A 25,337-nucleotide genomic window follows, 5' to 3' on the forward strand; every position below is an offset into this window, starting at 1 on the left:
TTCATCCGTCCAATTTTGATGGATTACTGAGCATTTTTCATACTAGATATGTGCGGTGTAATGCACCAAACAATTTCCTACTTATTTTATTTTGTCCAAAAAAGACAAAAATACACATTCTTATGCATAGATGGCTTGATCTCATAAGCTATTGTATGACTTCATCTTTCCGTCACTCAAGGAACCAATTCTTTGCAAAAATGTGTCAGGAGATAACCGGACAGCTTATGAAAGCGACAGGCGCTGCAAACGTGAGTTACTCGAAAATAAAAATTAAAGGAAAATCTCACAAGAGATTTGTTACCACATCAGGCTGGAGGTCCGACAGGGCAACCCAAATAACCAACTTTCTTTCCTTTCTCCTTCAATGCCTGAGAGATCTAGAACAACTAAACTGCTAGAAGAATAAACAAAAGAAAACTAGACTAAACCTTGGCTTTCGACACACGTGAAAACCATTTGAAGTCAACTTTGTGGATCACGTGCGAGTGATCTGACTTAAGTAACACACCTCGTGTGCACGCGTCTGCTAACTACTAAGTACAACCAGCAACCCTATTCTTCAGTAAAAATATCTCGTCTTTTATTTTGTTTCTTTTTCTTGTTGTCGCTCATTTACTTGGACTCCAAGTGTTCTTTACTCACGCTAGCTTCGTGACTTCTTGGTATGTTAGCTTAGTTTCTTAGTTTCTGTTTTTTTTCTCTTTTGTCACCTCGACTTTTCATGTGTTCGTAGTCCAGGGAATAGCGAGCTGGAGACGAGATGCCATTTTAAAGCTCAGGAAAACAGCCCCCTCCCCCCCACCCCCCATCATCGCTACAGACCTGTGCTCTAAACTGCTTTATAAATCTTTTTAGTATCATCATCATCATCAGCATCATCATCATCATCATCATCATCATCATCATCATCATCATTCATCATCGTCATCATCATCATCATCATCATCATCATCATTATTATTATTATTATTATTATTATTATTATTATTATTATTATTATTATTATTATCATTATTATTATTATTATTATTTTTCATATCCAACAGTAAAAGTAACGGAAGTTCCATGCATTCAAACTTTCATCATTCAAGGCTTCGTTTTAGATTTTAAGCCTCTTTGCTCTCTGCTCTAAGCGACGGTGTGTGTCACGCCGGTGCGGATGTTTTGGGGGTTCCCCGAGCGTGTTCGAAGCGACAATTGTACGTGCAATTCGCCTTAGTGTCTAATTATTTAGAACAAGACTTCTACAAATAAAGTAGTAGAATACGCATTACATAACTGCGGCCACTATTTCAGCCGGGGAACAAGATGTACAAATTACCACTGGAGTTTGGATTATTATGTAATTAACCTGAAGACTATTACGTAATTCTGCAGTGTGATAAAAACTGCGAGGGGATAGTAATATGAAAACTCCTTAAAACAACAAACAATTCATCATATTATATGAGTACCTAACAAACATCTTTATTCTTGTTCAACAATTTTAATACCATTAATCAATAATGAGCTTTTTCCATATTAGTGCCGTGAGTTTTTATAAATCCGCAAGATGCATTTTTTTGCCATAAAACATTATTTTTAAAATACAGAGACAGTTTTTAAACCGGAATATTTTTCTGAACAATACTAGTAAACTAACGAAATAACCCCTTAATAGCGCTACGAGATATATTTTCGGGTACTTTTAACCAGTTTAATCCTTACTAGAAAGTGTTCAGTTCAAATCAATCAGTACGTAAAGCAACTCATAAGAGTGCCCCACGAGTGACGGGCTCCATCATTACTCTAAAAGTCAAAAGCATCTCACCTCTTCTTCATATCGGGTAGCAAGATTTCGAGCCATTACTGTATACTGAACAAATGTCTGAAACAACTCGGATAATTTGTGCTGCAGCTTAGCATCTGGCAGCTCGAAATTCCTCGACCCCGACAACAGTTCTGCATTCAGTTCCTTCAGAAACATGAAAACATCGTAAAGGGTCTGAATTTCTTCGTTAAATTGCGGCATGTCCTCGCTCACACGGTGATCTTTCAGAAGACTGGGAAACATGACGGACTTCTCCAAGGATTCTTCCTCGTCAGTGAATTTCTTCAGCGCTCCGAGCAGACAATTTTCTGAGTGAAACTGCGCTCTGTTTTGAAATTCTTGGAAGGATGGCAGCTCTTGATTCGGGCCGAGGTTAATTATGGAAGTTTTGATGTACCTTGCGACGAATGCGAGCTGATTTAATCGGTGACAAGAATCTTGGATTTCTCGTTCCAGCGGGACATATGTCTCTCCGTTGCCACCATACCCTTGCGATAATTTAATTCTCATCGCTTTCACCATGAAATAGAAAGCACGCATGCTCATGTTGTTCAGCAGGAAGTTATTACCGGTATTACTTTTCGTTTGTGGAATCAAATCTTTCACTGGCAAATCGATCAGCTTCATCGGGATCAAAACTGTGCTGTCCATCAAATCAACCGTTACGTTTGCACAAACTGTTCCATTACAGTGAGAAAGGAAGTCTTGACAGAACGCAAACGCCTCTCCATTTGTTGTCAAATTCCTTCCAATGTAGCTTAATCAAAATGATGCAAAAATAAATGTTGACGAGCTGTTCTCCCTTTAAAAGAAACCGCGCGTACACCAAGGTTTGATCCTTCGTCTATTCCTGCTTGAAACAGAATGACCAAAGCTCTTTCCGAGCGTATTTACATTCAAAGACTCCTTAGTTTTGTCTGGAGCCAACGTGATATTTTATTTTTTCCTTGTGTAGTGGTGTTGCTTAACACGTGCTAAGCATGCTACCACCAACGACTCATAATTTCATATCTGATTGGCATCGACTCTTTTAAAGGAGAAGATATCACGCGAATTTGATGTCATTTCAAATTAAACCTTAAAATATCTGTCTGTCATCAGAAATATCTGTCTGTCCTCAGAAACAAATAATAATAATAATTGTCTATAGTTTTTTTTTCTGGCGAGACACAGAGTAGGTCGGAATATAGATTGAAACTTCAAAAATGTTAGGCTAACGTTTTTCAAGTTTTTGCGTTTTTTTTCCCAAAATGCGCTAGAAGAGATCACGAGTTATCCCTTTCAAAATTTGAGTTGAGTTTTTTCCTCTCGTTATTCTAGAATTAATTTGTAGCTAACTTAAGGTTTTATTTCAATATTTTTAACAAAAGAGAAAAAAAAAAGGTGACACTTCCGCTTTTACTTTATATTTGCCAACTGTGTTCGATTTCTGACGAACGCTCATCATCGCTGTTCCTCCAGATTTTCCATAGGTATTGCTTACTGTGCAAGAATATATATATTTTTTAAAAACTTGCCAAGGTTTGATCGTAAAAAATGCATACTGAACACTCATGTCTCTGTTGTGATATAACCTGATACTGTTTTCTTGTGGTGCATGCAACGTTCATTAAATAACGTGATGTAAAAAGAATAAGCTGTGCTATTTCGTCCGCTATCATTGTGAGTTCGCCTGTAATGTGGTGGTTATCACGTCTGGCTTCAGTGTAAAAGACCGGGGTTCTTGTCCTCGCCCGGGAACCATATTTTCACATAGTACGTTATATCTTGCTTTTACACTTTGACTTACTTTGTTCCTTTAACATAATAGGTTACCACAGTAATCCTATGTAAAAATATGGCGGATTCACTTAGTAGGAATCTTCTTCCCTGCTGTCTGTTTCATGAAACAATACTTGGAGGCGTTTGCAGGGCGTGACGGTGGCGACATTTTATGCTAACATGAAGTTTGCTTTCCAACCCCTCCCCTCCTCCTTTCATCAGTGGTAATTATTACAAAGTCCCTTTGAGTCCGCTTCCAATGAACTACGATTTGTCCCAATTTCAGCAGCGATCTGTGACGATTCTTTATTTCAGTCCCTTTTTGCGGGAGCACTTCACCAAGCGAAAATAGAGCCTGGCCTTACATGTAAACTAAGTCTTGTGAAAGTTTAGAATGAAAGAAGAGAAGATTTCAGTACCCTATTAATTATGTTCCACCGTTCCCGAGTTTCCGTCGCCAGAAGCGAATTAGTCAACCTTGTTTCCAGATCTCTTCTCTTCACGTCTCAGGGTGAAGAGGAGAGACCCTGGGAAGGAGGTTGCGAATTAGTAGCTCTTTTTCCACGATCTCGCAACTGATGATATAAGGGGCTTTAAATAACGCAGTTCAAAGTATTGCATTAATGTGTATTATTTTTCTCTGTGTTTAATTTTCTTATCAAGCTCAAACTGCGCGTAATAACAAAACGTTCCTGGGAATCAGAGACCAAAACAAAACAATCAACAGCCTTTAAAAAAAACAGAGCTCTGAGATTGGCACATAATACTTTACAGTGTGGTGAAATATACTGCCGAGAAAATCCGGGAAAAGAAAAGAGGATTAAAAATGTTCAAACCTTACCTCTTCAAGTGGGCTTCGTTGCAAAAGTTCTATATTTACATTACTTCTAATTATCGCGGTATCTTCACAGTTCAATTCATTGACCCCATTTTATGGACAACGTATACGTATTTCATCTCTTTTTTATTTGCATGACTTTGCGACATCAAACAAAACCTTGGCGCGCTAAGAGCACATACCTGGGAATCAGAAACTAAAACGAAACAGTCAACAATCTCTTACGACAGCTTTCTATGATTGCCTCGATCATACACCACTAATTCCCAGAAACTCATAGATAGAAAATATTAAGGCTCGATTGCGTGTTGCAAGGTGCCGAGAGGGTCGAAGAGAAAACAAGATAATTAACTTTTTTTCTAATATTAAATTAAAACCAAGTTTTAAGTAGTGTGTTCCAGCCCATTTGTTATATTGACAATATTTATCATTGTCCCTGTAATTTGACGGCTTTATAAAAGAAGCTTTAACAATAAAGTTCACTTTATTGACCTTTTTCTGTTTTTGAAAGGCAGGCCTTTCTTGCAAACAAAAACTTGTCGCACCAAGAGCACATTCCTGGGAATCAGAAACCAAAACCAAACCGTCAACAGTCTTTTAAAAAAGCGTTCTGTGATTGGTTCATACGCTAAAGATTCTAGAAAAGCTAAAGATAGAAAATCACAAGACTCCATTGTGTGGTAAAGACTGCCGCAAGGTCACTCCTCGTTTGTATGCGAAAACAACATGGATATCCGAACGTTGTTTTACAATCTCCGCGAAGAAGTGTCTTGTCCGGTGTGTTCAGACTTATTTAAGGATCCCAGACAGCTTCCCTGCTTACACAGTTTCTGTCTGCATTGTTTGAAACACTGGCATCAGACGAGTGGCGGTCAAAATGCATTCAGATGTCCGAAGTGCCAAGCTCTTAGCAGAGTGCCTGCAAGCGGCGATCTGAAGGATCTTCCGACCAGCTTTTATCTGAACGGTATGATCGATGTGCTGGCCATAAAAGAATGCAACACAACCCAAGTAACGTGTGGAAACTGCGACAAGAAAAGCTCCGAGGCTTCGTACTGCTTTCAGTGTTGCATGTTTTACTGTGAACAGTGCCTAATTGGACACAACATGATGCGAAACAACAAAGATCATCGTGTTCTTGCGGTGGAAGAGTTCCAAGACAAGGACTATGAGGATGTATTGAGGCGACCCGTGTTTTGTTCAAGACAAGAACATCAGAAAGAAGAGCTGAAGTATTTCTGTAAGAAATGCGAAACAGCAGTTTGCCAAACTTGCGTCACTTTGGATCATGGAGGACACACATTGAAATTAATCGGAGAAGAAGCCGAGGCTCAAAAGATCGAGATGACAGCTCTTATACAAGAACAAAGACAAAACTTACAGGCATATTTGAACTTAGTTACTCAACTTGATGAAGAATACGCTCAACTGATTGAACAAAGCGAAAACGTTAAAAGGAATGTCGACAGCTTTACTGATGACTTGATCAAAACAATTCAAGCAAAGAGACAAAATATTCTCGCTGCGGTGGAAAACGAAACAAGGAAGTCGGGTGAAAGTGTTGCAAGGGCAAAGACTGAGATTCAGCAGAAAATAACTTTGATCGAATCATCGCTGAAAAAAGCTGATAAACTGTTAACACGAAGTATAAACGCCGAGGTCGTTCAGCTGAAAAAATCATTGACAGCAATTTTGGAAGAAGTAGAGCAAGCCAAGCATGTTTCCCGTGACCCTGAATGTCTGCCAACTGTAGTTTTCGTGGAAAACCAAAAGATTGAGAACGCCATCAATAGCGAAGAAATTGGATTCTTGGAAATATCGTCCCCAATAAAAGCAAATGAATCCATCGCTGAAGGCAAAGGACTCAGAGAAGGAACTGTTGGGCGTGAAGCTCAATTCAATTTGACCACAAGAAACGCTAGCAAAAGACAGAGTTATGATAAGCGTGACAATGTAACGGTAGAGATGAGAGACGAGCATGGACGAGAATGCGTGACCAAAGTGCAAATAGATGATAAAAAAGATGGAATCTACAACATTAGCTATTCTCCTAAAGTTCAAGGTAGCTGTAAATTGTCAATTAAAGTAAACGGGGAACATTTTCGTGATAGTCCTTTTACTGTGCTAGTAAAACCATTTCACGTGAAACCTGTTTTGTCTTTTGGAAAAGAAGGTTCGGATGTTGGAATGTTTAAGTTTCCTAACGGGGTGGCAGTGAGTAACAGGGATGAAATAGCAGTAGCTGACGGTTGGAACCACAGGGTTCAAATCTACAACAGTAATGGCGATTTCATAAGATCCTTTGGTCAGCATGGTAGCAATCAGGGAAGATTTCAATATCCTTTTGGAATAGCCTTTGATAAGGATGGAAAGATTTTTGTAGCAGACAGGGATAACCATAGAGTGCAGATTTTCAATGGGGAGGGTAGGTACATGGGTATGTTTGGTGAGAAAGAAAGCCTTGATAGTCAGCTCTCTTATCCTTGGGGTTTATCCTTGGATAGTGAGGGAAATATTATCGTTGTTGATTCAGGTAACAAACTGATTAAGATCTTTTCCCCTGATGGCAATTTTCTAATGAAGATAGGTGGGCCTGGTTCTTTTAGTTTTCCTGTCCATTGTGTTCAATGTGAAGAATATCTCATAGTGTCAGACTATAATGATCATAGCATAAAAGTCTTCAGTAGGGAGGGTGAGTATAAGTACAAGTTTGGTAAGCAGGGGGGAGGGGATGGGGAGTTTAATTATCCACGTTTTTTGTCAGTGACTAAGTCAGGACTACTGATGGTTTGTGATGGGGGTAATCACAGAATACAAGTCTTTGAACTGAATGGTAAGTTTGTTGGCAAGTTTGGTACAAAGGGTAGCAACGTTGGAGAATTTAATAACCCGTTTTCTGTAGCATTTCTAAGTAACAACCAAACTGTTGTGTGTGATAAGAGTAATCATCGCATTCAAATATTCGAGTGAAAATATTCCTTTACCTGAATATCAAGAAGAATAAGTTTCTTCAATGATATTTTGATTCCGAGCTTGATCAGAGTCCGTCTCTATTAACACGACTTTTACGATAAACAAGAGTTTGGAAAGCTGTGAAAATATTTTGTATGAGTTCAGCCTTTAAAAAAGTTGAGAAAAAAGGAGCCGTTAATTTAGGATTAATATATTAAGGATTAGGAAACAGAAAATTAATACAAGAAAGAATTATGTAAGGAATAATTTTCACTAATTAGTTCCTAATAACACTCGGGGCCTGATGCATTTAGTTGTATTAACATAGCTTTCAGGTTACTTCTCTGCTATTTTATTGTATGTTTTGTATTAATGGAAGGGTGACTTCGCTTTTGTTGCTATTATATTTTATTACTAAATTTCTGCCTTGTCATATTATGTCGAAATCATCATTTTCAAAAACATATCAAGTCAATGTGATTTTTTAGTAAGTTTTTGTATAGGTTAGTTTTTAACCAAGGTTTACAGCTTGCTTCTTGTATTACTTGTTACTGAGCCAAGCACATGGTATTGTTGGCTGGAAAATGAAGTTATTGGTGGAAGAGCCATTGTTAATCCCTTTGTACATTAATATATTGGCCGCCTTAATACAAACATCATCTTTACACAAATAATACCTTCAGTTTCACAGATGCTCGAGAGCGTGAAACACATCTGCTATTCTAACGGCTAATAATTTTAAAAGATAATCTACAAGTATAGTTTTCCAATATCTCGTAATAACTTACTTGTGTAATTTGATTATCAATTTTCGTCAAGAAAGCTAAACATTTATAGCATGCATGTGTTTTTTCAAGCTTTATAAGCATAGATGTGCATATTATTCGGAAAGTAAGTGCCATGTTTTATTATCGGTACAATCGTCCGTAGAAATAATGTGATAGGCAATGATCTCTAAAAATGTACGAATTGATACTGTAAAACTAGTTTCTTTGGTCAAACAAAATAAAAAGCTTGTGTATGCATTACTTTGTTGTTGTTGTTTTTTCCTTGGTTTGCACTAAGCGAGTAGCCTCCTGTGCAGACGTTCTTTAGCTCGTCATGACACTTGTGGGGAGGAGTGCGTGACGTGCGAGCCAAAGAACGTCTGCGTACGAGGCTAGCGAGCGGACGGAATTCTTAAAACCATGCAATCTGATTGGTGCTGGCAACTGACGGAATTTATTTTATCTTGACCGAGAACCCGGGGGGATTCGTTGCGTGTTTGTAGCAAGATCTGCGGAAAAGATAAAAAAGGTTAACCGACCTACAGGAAAAAAACTGTGCCCTCTGTTCTGAGTAAGACCTCAGGTACAGTTGTTTATACGGACATCCAGATATAACTATATTTATGCTTCTTGTTTCTTACCCTAAATTCAATAAGTGAGGTCCACTAGTGTTGCTTCGGATGAGCTCTGTATCCCAGCAGGAAATACTAACACCGCCGTGTGCGATGAATTTTTATCCAAGACGTGGCATTCTACAATTCCCAATACACATTGATAGCTTGAGTGATTCCAACCCTTCAGGCATCATCCTAGCAAATGTGAGAGCAAACTGCCATCCCCTAGTCTCCCGTAAGAAGCCGTTATAAGGGACGTCACGCAACTCTTTTCTCCACGTTGCGTGACGACTACCCAGCCCCAGACAAAATAGAAAGAAAGAGAGAGAGCGCGTGGACAGGAGGGGGGGGGGGGGGGGAGGGGGAGGGAGGATTTTGGCTTAATTGAGTGTTTGGAAAAACTTGGAAGTAATACGAAGATAAAATTTCTACTCTAGGGCTCACTTACATAACTCAAGAATCAAGGATTAAAACTGGTAAATGGATTTTGGCTTAATTGAGTGTTTGGAAAAACTTGGAAGTAATACGAAGATAAAATTTCTACTCTAGGGCTCACTTACATAACTCAAGAATCAAGGATTAAAACTGGTAAATGGATTTTGGCTTAATTGAGTGTTTGGAAAAACTTGGAAGTAATACGAAGATAAAATTTCTACTCTAGGGCTCACTTACATAACTCAAGAATCAAGGATTAAAACTGGTAAATGGATTTTATTTACATTTGTCAGCAGAAGCACGATGAAACTAAGTTCCACTTGAAAAGTTCCAAACTATATAAGAGATATGTAAACCTCTGGGTTTAAATCTTGTTTGCAGATCCTTCCCCATCATTTTGACAAGGTCACAAAACCAGGAACTACATGAGCTATTCTGGGAGTACAGCTTCTCCAGTTTGGTATTGACGAGGAACTCTTGGCACTTGACGTAAGTGTTTAAATTTACATTCAGGTTTTCTTAGAGCAATAACTTCACCGCCTTTTCTTTTGTTTTCTTGTCTCTTTTTTCTTGTGTGCTCGCTTCTTCTTATTCCTGAACACAGACAAACAAACAAACAAAAACGTCAAAGGATGATTTGCATCTCGAGCTAAAGAACATGCAGATCAATTAATATTGGTAATTGAACTGAGTGGAGTGCAATTTGGTCTGAAATCATACGCGTGATTTCAAAATCAAACGAGCGCGCAGCGCGAGTTTGATTTGAAATCACAAGTATGATTTCAGACCAAAATTGCACGACACGAAGTTCAATTACCACTTAATTACATCCATTTTGAAATCCCCCAATGTTGTCCAAAAAAGTGTCTAAATAAAAGATTTCAGCCTTCCCCACCCAGAATATGTTATATTAAAAAAATTTGAAAAAAAAATCATTTAAAAATTCTAGGAAATTTAAGCTCTAAAAACAAAGCGAAAACAGTGCAAACTTCAAGTTCAATATTGCCAGTTTAATTCCATTTATACGAGTACTATACATCGAATTCAAAAAGCGGAACCGGAAACGCTTTTACATGTCACGTCATGCATAACTGTCAAAACAGAGGTAAATGTCAAAGTGTCAAAAATCAGTCGAGCGTGAAACGTTGCATTCAAGGCACGTTCAAGTCGAGTACAAAATACGACTGTTCAAATTCTCGAATTTATAAAGCAAACAGAAAGTTTAGTCCTCGTCGTCTGACTCAATGATACGGACCCTTCTTCTCTTTCGTTCTGACTGAGACTCGACGTATTTGGAGTAGTAATTGAAGGTGCAGCCGGTGTAATTTACGGCGGGATTACGTGCAGATTCAGCAGAGAACGATGCAGACGCTGCCATGTGGTACTGAAACTGAGGCGGAATGAATCCCGAAAATCCAGCTGCGGCTGCCTGATAACCAGGATTGAAGCCCATGGTTTGGTGTTGAACTTGATGAAATTGGCTTTGTCGCTGGACTTGAGGAACAGGAGCTAGTGGTGATCGTTGGCGTTCGACTGCGAGTGTGCGATTTGACTGAACATTTGACGCTTCCTTTGCACTCTGTTGCTTGGCGACTTCGTTTGCACTTTTGCCCGGAGTTTTGTCCTTTGGTGCTTCTTTAAATCCACTGATAATGTGCGACAGTTCTTTCCTTTGATTTTCGTCGATTTCGTCGTAGTCGTCCAATGACGATTCACGAGCATGGCCAGTAATTTCGCAGATGACATTGCGCGGCTGTCCAGCCCTCTTCAATTTCGAAACCAATGTTTTTCTCATGCTGTGATTTGTCAGCTTCTTCGTTGTTTTGAGGCAGGAGGCCATTGATTTCATGATGTTACCGATCATGTTTTCTCCCATTCGGATCTTTGAATACCAGACCTCGGCTGATTTTGGACGATTAATGACGCTCAGGTACAGTGGCCCGGTATTCTTCATTCCTTCTGGTCTCTTCGACAACCAAAGTTTAAACAGTCGTACTGGATCTGCTTTACCTCCATCTGTACTGTGCATGACTTGTGGAGTTGTTCTTCGCCTTATGGTAAGACCACCGCTGCGTGTTTTTGTTGGGCCTTCGCGGAACTCAACGACCTCAGTGCCATCTTCCTGTTCTCTAATTACAAGGTCCTCCACGTACGCAGTATAGTGTTCTTGGCGACCTCTGAATCCGAGTTGCTCTGTCAGGTTTTTGAAGTTGACATTCGTCAGGACCTTTCCGTTAAAGTCGCCCAGTTGGCCGTTCTCCCACAGTGCTGTTTCCTCTTCAGGCGCTAGTGGTTGAGCTTTGTTTGGTCGTTTTCCCTTTCCTTGTTGGCGCAGGGTAATTGCTTTCGCAGTGAGGATTTGCCTGGAGTTGTTGAATTCCCTCGACCGCACGATGCTAAACGGATAGTTTTTGTCCTTTAAATACCGGTCAATGGAACACTGCATTATTTTAAGCGACTCTGGCTCGTAATCACCCCCGTCCTTTTTTTTAACTTCCGCGTAGAACTTGCTGAGGAGGTTGTCAAGTTGATCTGGAGACTGTTGCTCGATGTTTACGTTTCCAAAACGGCGGGATTGGCACCAGCTCGTGAAGACACTCATCCAATTTTTGGTGGAGCGGGACGTGTTTTTATTTACTGAGGCGGACTTGAGCTCTTCAATTTCTTCACTGGTAATCTCTGGAAATCTAGAAATATCGACTGCTTGGGCAGGAAAAACATTTTCAGGTGCGCTTGATTCTGCTTCACGGGACTCGGGATCGGACGGATCGGACGGATCGTGCGAAGCTGTTTGAGAAAACTCGCCGAAAAAATCTTCAACATTGACATTGAAACTTGGAAATTCGCCAACTAGTGGATCTTCAGCGGCCAGGAGCTCATTGTCGTCATTTAAGAACTGTAAGTAACTGAATTCATCCATTTTTAAGCCTAGTTTTGTTACATAAATGTAACAAGTTTCAAAGTTGTCTTACAGTGGCTTTCTTTGTGTAAAATTTTCCTGCAATTTGATTGGTCAATTTAAGTAATCCCGCTTTCTCATTGGCTGGTTAAAATGATGCGATTTAGAGTCAAAAATGATGCGATTTAGAGCAAAAAATGGTGCAATTTGGGAATAAATTGCACCATTTTGGACCAATCAGATTCCAAGGATCACCAGTGATTTCAAAATGGATGTAATTAATACTATTATTAGATCAAATCTATATCATCTTCAGTCCTTTATTCAAATGAAAACAAAGAGACTCAACAAAAAAGCATGTTCACTGACCTTCTCTTCCGATCATCGTCCGAAGATTCTTCGGAAGATTCAGACGATTCTTCAGAGCTTGAGCTGTCTGTAAAGAGAAAAGGCACTCAATGTTGCTCGGGAACCAATAAACACCAGAAAGTGCGTTAAAATAAACACTCCTCAACTAAGGCTTGGATTTACTAAGGTAACCGATTGCAAAAGAACTCGAAAGTTTGCAGAAGTTATGGCGTAACTATTCATGTTTAACTGCCCACATCCACGAAGCACACTAACATGCCAGCGCGCGACGGTACAAAAATATGGCGATATTGCTGCGGCTAAAAGAGCTCATGTAAAACGAGTTTAGAGCCCACAAAAGTATGAAGTCTCCTCAAAACAATAAAATGAAAAATATTTGGTCAAAAATCTCTAATTCAATAAATTTTCCAGCAAATAAATGCCACGTCATTCATCATTTGTCTTTCACTACTTCAACAATCCAATAAGTTTACAAAAACATCACTTAAAATTTTCTTCTTATTCTTTATCAAACTTTTCCCACAAACCTTCGCTGCTGCTATCGTTCGAAGAATCCGAGTCACTGTCACTCGCCCCAGCCCTCTGCTGCGCCATAATCATTTTGGGGGCATTCTTCAGATGTTCTCTTAGCTCATCGCTGCGAAAGGAAGCAAGTCATTTTGAATCTGGATTTCCAAGTAAAATACTAAGTGATGACAAACGCTAAGCATGAGGATTTTCGGAGTTAAACAACATTCAGATTACAACTATTGAATGTTAGAATTTTCAGAGCCAAACACGGATTACAAGCAGTTTGTTTTTGCTTCGGGAACAGAAAGCAATCAGCAAAAAGCTAGAAAAAGCTGGCTCGTTTGTATCGAATTTACCCACATTCCTGTACGCAAGTTTCATTCATTTGCATTACTGCTTTTCCTGTGTCAAACAGGTACACGGAGACTTACTGTAGCCCTTGTCAAAGTGGAAGGCGAAAAAGAAGTTGCAGAAAAGTTAAAAAATATCAACTTGCGTACAGAGCTGAGATGCGACAAAAGCTTGGATGGATACACGTACGTGTTACGCATGTTCGACAGCCAACATGCGCTTTTCAATTTTTAATGTCAACTGCAGTCTGTTTTCTTAGGATAGCCAATAGTAAATGTAATATCTGTTGCTATAGTAACCAATAGACTATTTGAGTGTGGATACTCACGTGACTCCTCCCAGTCCAATAGAGGTGAAGAAATTGATGGAGAAGCGCGTGTTACGTGGATTATCGCGAGGAAAAATTCCTTCGAAATATTCCGCAAGAAATCTGAAAAAAAAGGAAGTTATTATTGCAATTTCAAAATATCTTCCTAGCTTACGCAAGAATATTAACTAAGACCCTCAATTTTTGAAGCAAAATTGCAGAAGATACTTACGGATCCTTGAGGCGCTCATTAAGTTTGGGAAGACCCATGTACTCTGCAAGTTCTTGGAACAAGATTTTGATAAACACACGACTGTAAAATAAATAAATAAATTAATTATTATTAAGCTAGACAACAAATTGGAAATATACTATTCATGATTGAATAATTTGAATAGGGCTGGCAAGTGATGGAGGCCTCCTCTTCAACGATGTATTTTATTATTATACTATATAAGTCACTTTTTGCTGAAGATCGTGCCTATCATGCATCACCTTAGTCAGCTGTTTTCAGGTGGTTCAGTTGTATGAACTCACGTCGTTGTCTAATAGATGTACCATTTGAATTTCGTTGGTTCAAGCTTTGTCTCTTCCATGGTGGTATTTGCTCAGCCAAGAAATTTTGCCCTTCCCTTCCCTGGCGATTTCTCTCCTCTCGGGTGTATAGAGCGATGAGGGAAACTTAGAAACGCTTAGGGGATAACCCAGGTATGCATGAGCATCCCACCAAGGAACGCGAACGTTCTAATACCCCCTAGTTTAACCAGCATAATGAACCGGCTCTTGTGAAGCTCTGTGAAGTCTTACAGAGTAGAAGGTCGTTTATATACCTTGTGAAATAATGAAGAACTGAAATCAGAAGGAGGACAACTTTCAAGAGTTTGTTTTGCATCCCGAAACATTGGTGTTGTAAATGGAGTGTGATAGCTGCTTACAAAAGCTGTTAGCAGAAAACTGAGTGGTATCATATGAATTGGAATTCGTTTGCCATTGATCAGAAATCATGTTTAAAACCTAAACATACCTGGACGACGTTGTATCGTCTTCGTTTAATTTAATACAGGACAGTACCTAGAGCAGAGTGATGACACAGAACAATTAGATTCAATTCCTACGTCATTTTGTGCTTACTTTTGTCATGATCTAAAACTGGGATGAAAAGGAATACAATTTGGAGGTATCGGCATGAAACAAAAGGTGTGAAAAGATTACCCTGAATTTTCCAAAAAAAAAAAAACAAAAAAAAAAACAGTACATCAGTAACCCCCTTCCCTTAAGACCTATCACAATCTCTAACTCATCATGATACAGCACAGGCGATAATTCCCCTCAAATCTAGAAGAAAAACATACGACCAACGTTCAGACCAACAATTGTACCCTCTCCCCTCCACTAAATAACAGCACAGGGAACAGGCGGCACAAGCCCCTCAAAAATCCATCAAGAACGTCAACCCACCACACGCTTATTCTAGGTGACGCGCCCCAAGCCTTTGTTGTGTGTCGGGTAAGGAAAGTTACCCAGCACAGCACTGGTCGTGGCACATGCCGTTACAAATGCCTTACGTTTGAGGAGGTGGGGGGGGGGGGGGTATTATCAAAACGCTGGTGGGTCATCATTTTACCACTACTTCAACAGCATTCAACAAATGCATAAAAATGTCAACACTAACTTCTACAATATAATTTTATGTATATAATGCAAACCATGCTTTGAAATGTGTGATCACTGTAGTAATTACGATTGTTTCAGACCAGTATAAGTAACATTTCTTGCAAAGCTGACGAGTATTATATGCAAAGATGTGCCCTGATGGATAAAGCAAAAATACAGTCGCTATTTGGTCGTGAAGGAAAAGGGGAGAGGGGAAGGGACTAAATATATGAGAAATACAACACCGACCTCCCCCCCCCCCCCCCAATCCCCCTCAATCAAATAAACAAGACAACAGACTTACAGTCCAAGGAATGGCATCTGTGAAGAGAAGGTGCCCAAAGAACTTTGCCACATTCCTGAGTTTGTTGGTCTCAAGGCGATGGATCGTGTCATACTTAAGAAAGCAAACAGCAGAGTAAGAAAGCGTTAAATGCATTTCCCAATATTAACTTCTCCTCCTTAATAAAAGAGGAGTTAAACCAGGATCCCATTATTCAGAAGAATGGACCCTGGTCAAACTCTTTGTTGACCAAAGCAAGACAAACGTTTGACAACAATAGGTCTACAATTCCTACTAACTTCTCTTGTGAACCAATTAATACCCACTACAACATGCATGATCATAATGCTAAATTACACCTTGTATAGATGGAATCCTCAAGATAACAGTGTCAGTAGTGAGTAACCCCATTAAACAGGTAATTGTTCCTGCAACTTCTAGATACGAGAACTTATACGACAAGTTATAGAGTTGCAATGTTTTCTGTAAAGTTGCAAATAGAAGAAGACTACTCTGCTTTTCTCCAACTCGAACGGTAGAGTTTTCCCTTGTAAAACAAGCGACGAAGAGAGGGTGTTACAAGCGCAGTATCGACTGCAATTTTCCTCCTAGCGGTGTTGCATGCCTGGAATTGCACTGAGAAAAAAAGCCTTATTCAACAGTACCTGTTAGTTTCAATTGTAAATTTAGAATTGATTGGCCAAGCATTAGGTAAAGCAAGATGATATTAAGAACGTTTGTTGTATTTATTTTAGTTTTATCAGCTTCACTCACTTGTTCATTAAATGTCTTGATATATTCTTCCATATATCCTTTATTAATTTGACAAAACCTCTGGAACAATTGAAAGAAAAGACTTATTAAAACCCAAATTAGTGTACAATGAACCATCAAACTGGCCAAATGAGAGTTTACTTAACATTTTTTGAGAAGCAATTCTAACTAACCTGGGCTAGCAAACCAAAGAATTTTTCATACGACCTCTGCTGAGCACAGCAGTCAATGATCATTGTACAGAACTCAGGCTGTGGGAAAAAAATGAAAATAATGTTTGACTAATGGTAAAAAAGAAAACAGGCAAAGGAATCACATTCGTCTCCTGAAATTATAATTCCATATCACGGGTTAGACTTGTATCTTTGATAACATCAGCATGTCTGCTAGGAATTTGAACATAAGCACTACACTGTACTAAGACAGACCAAAATCGGACTGGGTTGGGGGGAGGAGATTTATAATGTGGAATTGTGTGAGCATACATGTAATTTGTATCCCCAATTTGTTACGCAGTAACATATCGTTGCATTATTATCTAGTTTCAACCAAGAACAAAGTACTGAAGGTACTCCAAATAAAATCCATCAAATCCCCACAACTCACCAGTTGTTCATCTTTAATCTGCATTTTAAGCAGCTTATGAGCACATTCCTCAAAGTCCAAGCTACAAAAATGAATAAAAGAGAAATTCATTAAACAAGGGTAAACTGAATGAAACAATCTCAAAATTTCACAGTTATCCTTGAAGCTTCGCTACTAAACCAACTAACTGTTCATTCTTTTGGACAATCTTTCAGTCTTGGGTATTATCCTCTGATATACCAGCCGCATGATTCAGTGTTTTCATGAACAGCTAAATTTTTTGGTGCAGTCCGTACAAACAGGGTGGACTAGTTATAATTTAAGATGTATAATATGTGAGATAGACTGTCCACAGTCCCCCTTTTTTTTCTTTTTTTCTTTCTTTTTTGGGATCCCATATGCTTCGATCAAACTCCCGCCATCTTGGTTTGGAAAGGCCAGCCTAACCTGGGGAGAGCATCTAATCTACTGAGTGGGACCCTAGTCAGGGTAGGTTGGATGGGGGAGGAGGAGTGAGAAAAATAGGGAGTCTCCCTATTTTTCCCGCTCCCCTCAGTAGTTTAGACACTCTTCCCAGGTTGCGCCTGCCATTACAAATCAAGATGGCGGGAGTTCAATCGAAGCATACAAGTCTAGAAAATCCCACGGAAAAATAGGGGACTCTGAACAGTCTACATGTGAGATAGACAGAACAAAAGTGCAATTAGCCCTGCATGATTACAAGCTTGCCTTGCACAAGAAGAAGGGGATGTACATCTATACATAAACTGTAACAGTTAAATGTTGAACTTATAAATATTTATTATTTTTAACTCCTCACCTGGATTGAATGGTGAGATAAATTGTCCTTCGCAAAGCCACAAGATTTGTTTCGGTGTGATCAATAATTTCCATTTTTTGATCATCTGCAGAAACAAATTAAACATTTCCAAGAATATTTATATCATTATGCAACCTCTTCTACAACATTTCAAATTAACAGCTCTTTATGAAAGCAGATGAAAATAATCGATTACAGAATACCTTTATAACTGACTCTGTCACATTTTGCTCACAGTGCGCGCACTACATGTACATTTAGTTTTTGAAAAGTTGATCAGGGCAAAATACCTGAGTGTGTATGCAGGAGTTCTGACTACTGCAAATGCAGGTATTACAAGTTGTGCATGTAAACTAAGCCATAGCTAGACTTTCAGGAGAGGTAAGGCAAGTGTTGCCAGCACTGGTAGGCGTACATGATCTTCTAGCAGGGTCTGGATGCATACAGCAATTGTACAAACCCAAACTTTGACATCTGTGTTTTTGACTAACAGAACTTTTTCATTTTCATTTTGGGTCAAAACTTAGATGAGGCAAGGGCCTTGTCTGGCCTTATGCTAGCTATAGTCCTGGCATATATACATGTATACATGTACCTAGATCTAAGAACTATCTCACAACAAATTTTAAGATGCTGTGAATCATTTAGTCCATACATCAAATACCTTTGTTCTCCTCTTCGTTATCCTCATCGTCATCATCATCATCATCGTCATCATCACCTGATGACTCGTCAGAGCCACTTTCACCAAGAATATCTAAAAAACGACAATGAGGTATAAATTAGCACCAAGGGCTAAATAAATATTACTGAACAGATACTTAAATAAGGAAAGTTTTACAATACAATTGTAAAACGCAGTTAATGGAACGTGACGCCCTTAGCCCCGGGTGGCATCTCTACGTACTGTACTTTAGACTTATCACTGTATCATTGTCACGTTAGTCAATAGTCACATTGTAATATGTTGCGACATTGTCTGGAGACAAGTTAGTTTGCCTTTTCTGTATGGCTAAACCAGTGAATGGTGCATTCATGTCGCGTTTGCTATGATGTAAAGTCTACCATAAGCATAGTACAACCCTGGCCATTGGCCCTGACATTGAACGCTGTCTAGCTTTAAATGTGCGATAGAATGTTCTAAGTCACACTTGGTTACGACGTGGTTTTATCTACTGTTACACTGTAAAAAATGTACCCACCCTCCCTCCCTTTGGGGGTTGATCTGCGATATAACAAATAAACTTGGGGATGCCTATCGGCGTTTGCGCTTCGGTTAAGTCTGCGTAGCGACTTCCCCAAGCTAAGTTCTCTAGTTCATTTCAATGACTTTTGGTAATATTGACCTGCCAATACTCCGGTCCGACCCAGCAGCGCTGGTGAGATAGGTGAGGCATGATAGGTCATTCAGTTAATTAGGTTTGCGCGTTGCTGGCCTAGATGGCAGCTCGTAGCGCTCTAGTTTTGCGACCTGCCAATACTCTTCTTGGAGTGGCGCTGCTGGCCTAGCTGTGCTGCTGTTGCAGTGCGTTGTTGTGTTTTGTTGTTGTTGGCCTAGGTGCAGCTGGAAGTGCCAGAGAAGTGAGGCCTTAAAATGGTCACGCAATAGAAGTCGCCAGTCACGCCAATCGCCGAGCGGTGTCCCCCAAATTAATGCCAAACGTGTCTTGTGGTCCTTACTTTAGTTTATTACTCTACGTTTCATTAAAGCTTGTGTGTTTGGATACTCTAAACGGAACAGTGACATTAACAACATTTTTAAGTTGTCTTTTATTTTCATTTATTTTAATCTAATGACATTAAGAGAACATGAATAAGTGAATGATTATGGTAGTTATATAATATGCAACTTAAGCAGTTGTGAAAAGAAAGCCTGAAAAAAATTCAGGCTTGAATGGGATTCAAACCCATGACCTCTGCGATACCGGTGCAGTTCTTAGGGTTTGAATCCCATTTATGCCTGATTTTTTTTTTCAGGCTTTCTTTTCGCAACTGCATAAGTTGGGTACATAACTGCGCTTATTATTCACTTACTCATTCTTTCCTCCACAGTTCAAATGCTCGAATTTTCAAATAATTATTCACTTTCACATTAAGGAAACATTAAGACCAGACATAAAAAATAAAACCAATGACCCCAACCTCTTTTGATTTCTTTGTATTTATCTTCATTCTCCAAGAAATCTGGATCAAACTTGAATATATCTGTTGCGAAGAAATAAATTCATCTAAATTGAGCATGAAATAAATATTATTATTAAATAATTCTCCCAGTTGCTTCATCCTTTAGACACTAGGTAAAGCTCTGACAGTGTGGGTCTCCTGTGGCTATTGTGTGAATAGGGAGGAGGGGGGGGGGGGGGGGTTGGGGTATCTGGCCCAGTTTCATAGGACATCAGCTTGAGAAGATTTATCAAAATGCTTCTGAGTCTACAAAATACTGGCCCTGAAGTCCATAGCTTCCCTGACAAAAAAAGGTAAGGTTTGGGGGGAGGGGCAGGGGGTTTTGTTCCCCTACATCTGCCATATCATTAGATTTCAGATTGATTTCAACTATCAAGACAAGAGTAGATAGGTATCACAACAATTCAAGTATTGTGAGAATAATACACATTATTATATTAGGCCGGTGACACACTAGTATGTACACCGTACTTGTATAAACGAAATACATGTACCCGTTCTCCCAACAGGAGTCAAACCTATGACCTACCAATTACCAGTGTGGATGCTCTACCACTGAGCTACAGTAGACTCATACCCAGAGCTACATTGTACACTGTAATTGAAGGGGTGCCTGGAAAAAAGCCCTTGGTGAATTCTGATGAACTGTTAGATTCTCCTTCCAAATTTTCTTGTTTTCACTTGTGAAAGAAAAGGAGAATTTGACCTTACATCAAAAGTCACTTAGGGCCTTATTCCATGCACCCCTTCAATTAAAGTATGTATTTGATGCAACTTTCCAGACGTTCTTTAAGACTTACTTAGAATTTCCTCAGCATTTGCAGCTTCTTCTAACCGCAGTAAATGTGTTATTTGATCTTCCTCTTCCACAAGATCCAGCTCTTGAGTGACTGCAGGGTGATCCTGTTCATGAAACAGCAGATTTATGTAAATTAATGCCCTGGACAACTGTCCTGAGGGTGTCCGCAATAAAGGTATAGTTGACTGTGTAATAATACTGACAACAGTAAGTGTCTTCAATAGCGAGAGTCCGTTATGGCGGGAATTTTTTTCAGTCAAACGTCTGTAATTTATTTTCGCCAGGATTTAGCTGCTGTCGGTATTATTGGGGGTGTCCGTAATAGTGAGGTGTTGACAAGGTGAGAGTTGACTGTATTTAGCAGAAAACTTAGACCAGGACAAGTGGCCAACAAAACAAGCTGCATTGGTTCAGACTGCTGAGATCCTGCCACTGCGTTTAGTGAGACCACCTTAGCTTAACAACATGGAAAATAAAGCAGCTGTGTAGGGAGGGACAACTTCCTGACTACTTTGCCCAGAATGAAAACATTTTGGTCTCATTAGCTGTTGTCCCAGCTTACACGGCTTTCAGAATAGAATTTCACTTCAGATCATAATGGCTGATCCATAAAATTTAAACTTTGGTGGATCCATCCCTTTAGGTAAGTGCAGGGCCCTCTCTCAAATGATGGATTTGCTTCTCTTTGTGAAATGAAATATCTTTAGTATCTCACCCCTACAGGCCTCGCTTTTGGTAAAAAAAAAAAATAAGCAGGGGTGAAGGCAACCCTGGGGCCCTCCCCTATATCCACCACTGTCCACACACATTTCCATATCTACAAATCTTGCACACAAGGTCTCTGGGAAGAATATTGAGTATGCACACTACAGTGGGATTGCTGTATAGAGTGCACAGGCATTTACGTTATTGAGGGAGTGAATGTGAGCAAGTGGCATATCATCCAAGTTGGAATCGCAAAGCAAAAAAAAACTGACTGCTATAAGTAGAACTCACTTACCTTGAATCCATCTTTTCTTACAGCAAACATTACTTCAATCATGTACTGGACTCGCTTGTCAATTTCTGCACTGTGAAGGATGTTGCGAAGTCTCTCAAATACAGCTGTGTAGAATAATAAAACACATTCATGGCAACTGACTCTAAGAACTGCCGCAATACATGTAGATATTAGGCCTCAATTGATTTTGGCATCAATGGTCTACACTATAATTGGTTCTGCTTGCCAAGAAATTAATAATAATTCATAAGCCCATAGACCTATCAAATGATCGATAAAACATCACGTGGAGTGGTTTTAAAACGCAATAAAAGGATGGGGTGTTTAATGTTTTTCTCATATGCTAATTTCCAATGTTCACAAAAGCATCATTGTTATGAAGTCTCTTGACACATGCTTTTCCAGAAATGTTTTTGAAGCCATTCAAAAAACTCGCAGCACGTGTTTTATTGGGTCTAAAACCACTCGGCTGCGTCTTGTGGTTTTAAACCCCAATAAAACTAAACAAATTAACTGGTAAAAGATGTATAAATTTATCTATTTATTGAAATCCAAAAAGAAAACTGGGGGTAATCATGCATTTTTTAGAGATAAATAAGTAACAATAAATTCTAAAAAGCAGTAAATACAACGTAATGAGTCACTTTTTTTTTTCAAAATATAACCTTTGTTATGAAAAAGGCATGATTACCCCCTATTTTCTTTTTGGATACCAAAAGCACTTGCTAAGTTCTGCTTTCTCTGCATAGTTTTAAACCATGCAAAAGCAGTTAGGCTCACTAAGACGGCCTTGGAATACGCAGACATACCATGAACACCACGTGAAGAGACTTCTGTTAACTTCATTCCAACTTCCTTCAAAAATCCAATCTGGAAGCGAAAGTAAAGAACTAAAAAGTAAACTCTCCCATACAAGCTGCATGGATCAATGCCTGCACAAGCTTTCACAAATTTATAAAAAATCTGTACATTAAACAGACAATGTACTACAGTGCATGGCTGCAGAAATTAAGTCACAAATTAAACCACTTACCGCAACCTCCACGCTATCATCTGTAGGTTTGTGAAGAAGCAGTGTCAGAATCTCAAGTGCTAAAATCTCATGTGCCTACAGCATAGAAACATACAGTCACCCACAGGGAACATTAAAAGCTGTTTCAATTAAATTATACAGGTGTATTGTCAAAAATTAATTCAAAATTGTGAGGAATCAAAAATAATGTAATAAAAAGTACAAGTCATTTGCAAGGTAAGATACCACATCATAATGTAAAGGAGCTTATTAAAAACCTGGATCACTGGATAATGCAATTCCAGAGTTTTCATTGGCTATAATGCCATGCCTGAGAAAAGTGGCCATTAAAGGGGCTGTGTTACCTATTTTTATTGTCACTTTTAGCAGCCAAAAAACATATTATTTTGTAGAAATGTAAACTTCAAAACACTGGTTCAGTTTTCTTAACAATAACCCTACTAGTGCACTAGTATCATTCATCCCTGGCTGCAGATGACTACGATGCAAAAGGAAATCGCTCAGAGAAATCATTTTATAATCCCCCCTCCCCTGTTGCTCCAAGAGCAATTTCATGTTTAAGAGAAAAGTTTCAAAGCCAAAAAAAATAATATTCAAGTTTTGACCAACATACAGCAAAATCTCTGTGACAGTGGTCACCCCTTTAAATTGTCTTCAGTTATACTAGTGCCAGGAGGCTACAATGGAACTACTGAACTCCCACAGCAAAAACAAACATTTTTTTTTTTTACAAAATGTTTACTTCAATGCAAAGTGTACTACAATGCACTTACAACTTGTTGGTTGACCAAATGAGCAATGAATCTTGTTGAGGATAAGCACACAGTCTGCAAGACAATAACAAGAACAGATTTGTCTGTAAGTACATGGGCATGTACATGTAAGCTTGTATTACTCACACAACTTTACCCTGTTAATAGAATGGATTATTTAGTTTGATGTTTACCTCTGACAGTTAATGACAGCAAGCTTCTGTTTCCAAATACTACAGCTAAATATTTCTGGACAGCTACATATTACAAGATGAACAAAAATATAATCACAGTTATAATCACCAATTTAAGCACACGTACCTTGTCATTCCTCCTGTAAGCTCGTCGGAATTGCAGAATCAGTCTGCGCAGTAAAAGTTCTCCATTTTTGGGAAACTGCAACAAAGCCAATGTACATGTAACATCACCATTTTATCTTAGATTACACTGGATGTTTCTACATACGTGCATAATTATATGCAGTTAAATGCCATATATACATGTAACAAATGAAGGCAAAAACAAAGACTAGTTTGTCCTGTGAAGGTCAACAGTATCAGACGAGTATGGAATTTTATACTTTATTTAGCACATACTCAGACAGAGCACTTCAATTCTTAATTACCATTTTTCCATGTGTGTACACACAATGTACCAATGTACCATCCCTGGTCTTTTTTCTGCCCCCTCCCTCTCCTCCCCTTCCCCTTTTTCCACTTTAAACTCAATGTGATGGGTGCCTGAAGGACATGCAGGGGTTCACATGCTGCATGGATTACTGGAGTGATGGGAGGGGAACACTGAATAGGGCCCGGATGATCAGGGAGGAGAGCCCAGGATATCCAAGACACCCATCTTCCCTGCAGCATGATTTACAGTACTTATTTGAAAACAAACAATAAAGAAGGCAGTCACTGTATTAAAAGCATTGTACTCTACAAATCATGATGTTTACAATCTTCAAAGACAACTCAAGTGAGATGCAGACCTGCAACAATCTCTACAACAATTCTAAATTTCCCTTGTTATTGCTGGTGCATACATGTGCTTAAGGTGGGAGGTAGGTCAGTATTTCCAAGAAATCAATAGACAAGTCAGTCAAGAATAGGGAAAAACAATTTACATGTATACTCACAAACCTTTGTGTTCAGTATAGACACTAGGGCTGCATACACATGAGTGAATGTGGGCGACGCTGCCTGAGCTCGGATGATTGACTGACAGAGTACACCTCTGCAACAGAAATAACAACAAGCTGTAACCTGGTATAGGGAAGAGGGATGGTGTAATGGTGAGAGCATTTGCCTCCCACCAACATAACCTGAATTGGGTTCCATCCCAGCGTCTTCAATAACACTTGTACATGTACATGTATGTGGGTTGAGTTTGTTGTTGATTTACTGTCCTTGCTCCCAAAGAGTTCTCTTTAGGGTACTCTAGTTTTACAGTCGGGCAATCGCGACCTGCACAGTTTGCAATGTCTTGCATGGCTGGTTGAGAGGACAAAGAAACAGAACAATGCTCCCAACTGGAAAAACAATGCAGCTGCAGGTTATCAGGGCCCAGTGAAATAGAGCTTTTGAAAGAGGCAGGTCTTCTGTTTACCCTCTCCGCAAAAAAACCTTCCAAAATTAATTTCAATTTGATCTGCCATCAGAGTGCTACTTTTTGTTTAGTTGCTTGGCTGTTAAGTTTTGCTGTATTTGCTCAATCAAAAGCAAGAGGCAGCCTTATGATGTTGTGAACTGAAATTGTCATTATTTTACCTTTTACCAATGGAAAATGGTTAGCTACGTACATGTATAGCGCATGGGGTCAAAGTGTAAATAGAGAATATA

At 39.2% G+C, this 25,337-nt stretch overlaps 3 protein-coding genes and 1 pseudogene across 8 annotated transcripts in view; 1 reads left to right on the forward strand and 3 right to left on the reverse strand.

The window, feature by feature from the left end:
* Window positions 1-25,337, reverse strand: part of LOC146448493 (pre-mRNA-splicing factor CWC22 homolog) — a 49,693-nt gene that overhangs the window by 19,211 nt on the left and 5,145 nt on the right. For 2 of the 6 annotated variants that reach the window (XM_085102522.1, XM_085102521.1), the window contains exons 8-25: window positions 24,639-24,732; window positions 23,821-23,895; window positions 23,521-23,574; window positions 22,748-22,822; window positions 22,524-22,584; window positions 21,715-21,818; window positions 20,716-20,818; window positions 19,874-19,936; window positions 18,396-18,488; window positions 17,732-17,816; window positions 16,933-16,993; window positions 16,500-16,577; window positions 16,327-16,386; window positions 15,574-15,666; window positions 14,641-14,687; window positions 13,849-13,929; window positions 13,638-13,739; window positions 12,976-13,085 (exon numbers count right to left, since the gene is read on the reverse strand). In XM_085102522.1, the coding sequence (XP_084958648.1) occupies window positions 12,976-13,085; window positions 13,638-13,739; window positions 13,849-13,929; window positions 14,641-14,687; window positions 15,574-15,666; window positions 16,327-16,386; window positions 16,500-16,577; window positions 16,933-16,993; window positions 17,732-17,816; window positions 18,396-18,488; window positions 19,874-19,936; window positions 20,716-20,818; window positions 21,715-21,818; window positions 22,524-22,584; window positions 22,748-22,822; window positions 23,521-23,574; window positions 23,821-23,895; window positions 24,639-24,732 (1,439 nt within the window). Of the gene's footprint in view, window positions 1-9,436; window positions 9,775-12,444; window positions 12,516-12,975; window positions 13,086-13,637; window positions 13,740-13,848; window positions 13,930-14,640; window positions 14,688-15,573; window positions 15,667-16,326; window positions 16,387-16,499; window positions 16,578-16,932; window positions 16,994-17,731; window positions 17,817-18,395; window positions 18,489-19,873; window positions 19,937-20,715; window positions 20,819-21,714; window positions 21,819-22,523; window positions 22,585-22,747; window positions 22,823-23,520; window positions 23,575-23,820; window positions 23,896-24,638; window positions 24,733-25,337 lie in introns of those variants that run through there. The other 4 variants (XM_085102519.1, XM_085102523.1, XM_085102520.1 and 1 more) reach the window with 4 other exon arrangements.
* Window positions 1,559-2,680, reverse strand: LOC146448497 (uncharacterized; annotated as a pseudogene).
* LOC146448498 (E3 ubiquitin-protein ligase TRIM45-like) lies at window positions 5,085-8,392 on the forward strand. The gene has a single exon (XM_085102450.1). It carries the CDS (start codon window positions 5,139-5,141, stop codon window positions 7,380-7,382), a length of 2,244 nt encoding a protein of 747 aa, XP_084958576.1. The 5' UTR covers window positions 5,085-5,138; the 3' UTR covers window positions 7,383-8,392.
* Window positions 10,170-12,360, reverse strand: LOC146448499 (uncharacterized protein KIAA1958-like). The gene has a single exon (XM_085102502.1). It carries the CDS (start codon window positions 12,098-12,100, stop codon window positions 10,403-10,405), a length of 1,698 nt encoding a protein of 565 aa, XP_084958628.1. The 5' UTR covers window positions 12,101-12,360; the 3' UTR covers window positions 10,170-10,402.

The sequence above is a fragment of the Pavona decussata genome, unplaced genomic scaffold (genome assembly GCF_977016875.1).
Source record: "Pavona decussata unplaced genomic scaffold, jaPavDecu1.1 SCAFFOLD_912, whole genome shotgun sequence".
Lineage (NCBI taxonomy): Eukaryota > Metazoa > Cnidaria > Anthozoa > Scleractinia > Agariciidae > Pavona > Pavona decussata.

Bases quoted from the DNA above. Each gene is read 5' to 3' on its own strand.
- LOC146448498 (XM_085102450.1), top strand. From the start codon at position 5,139: ATGGATATCCGAACGTTGTTTTACAATCTCCGCGAAGAAGTGTCTTGT.
- LOC146448499 (XM_085102502.1), bottom strand. From the start codon at position 12,100: ATGGATGAATTCAGTTACTTACAGTTCTTAAATGACGACAATGAGCTC.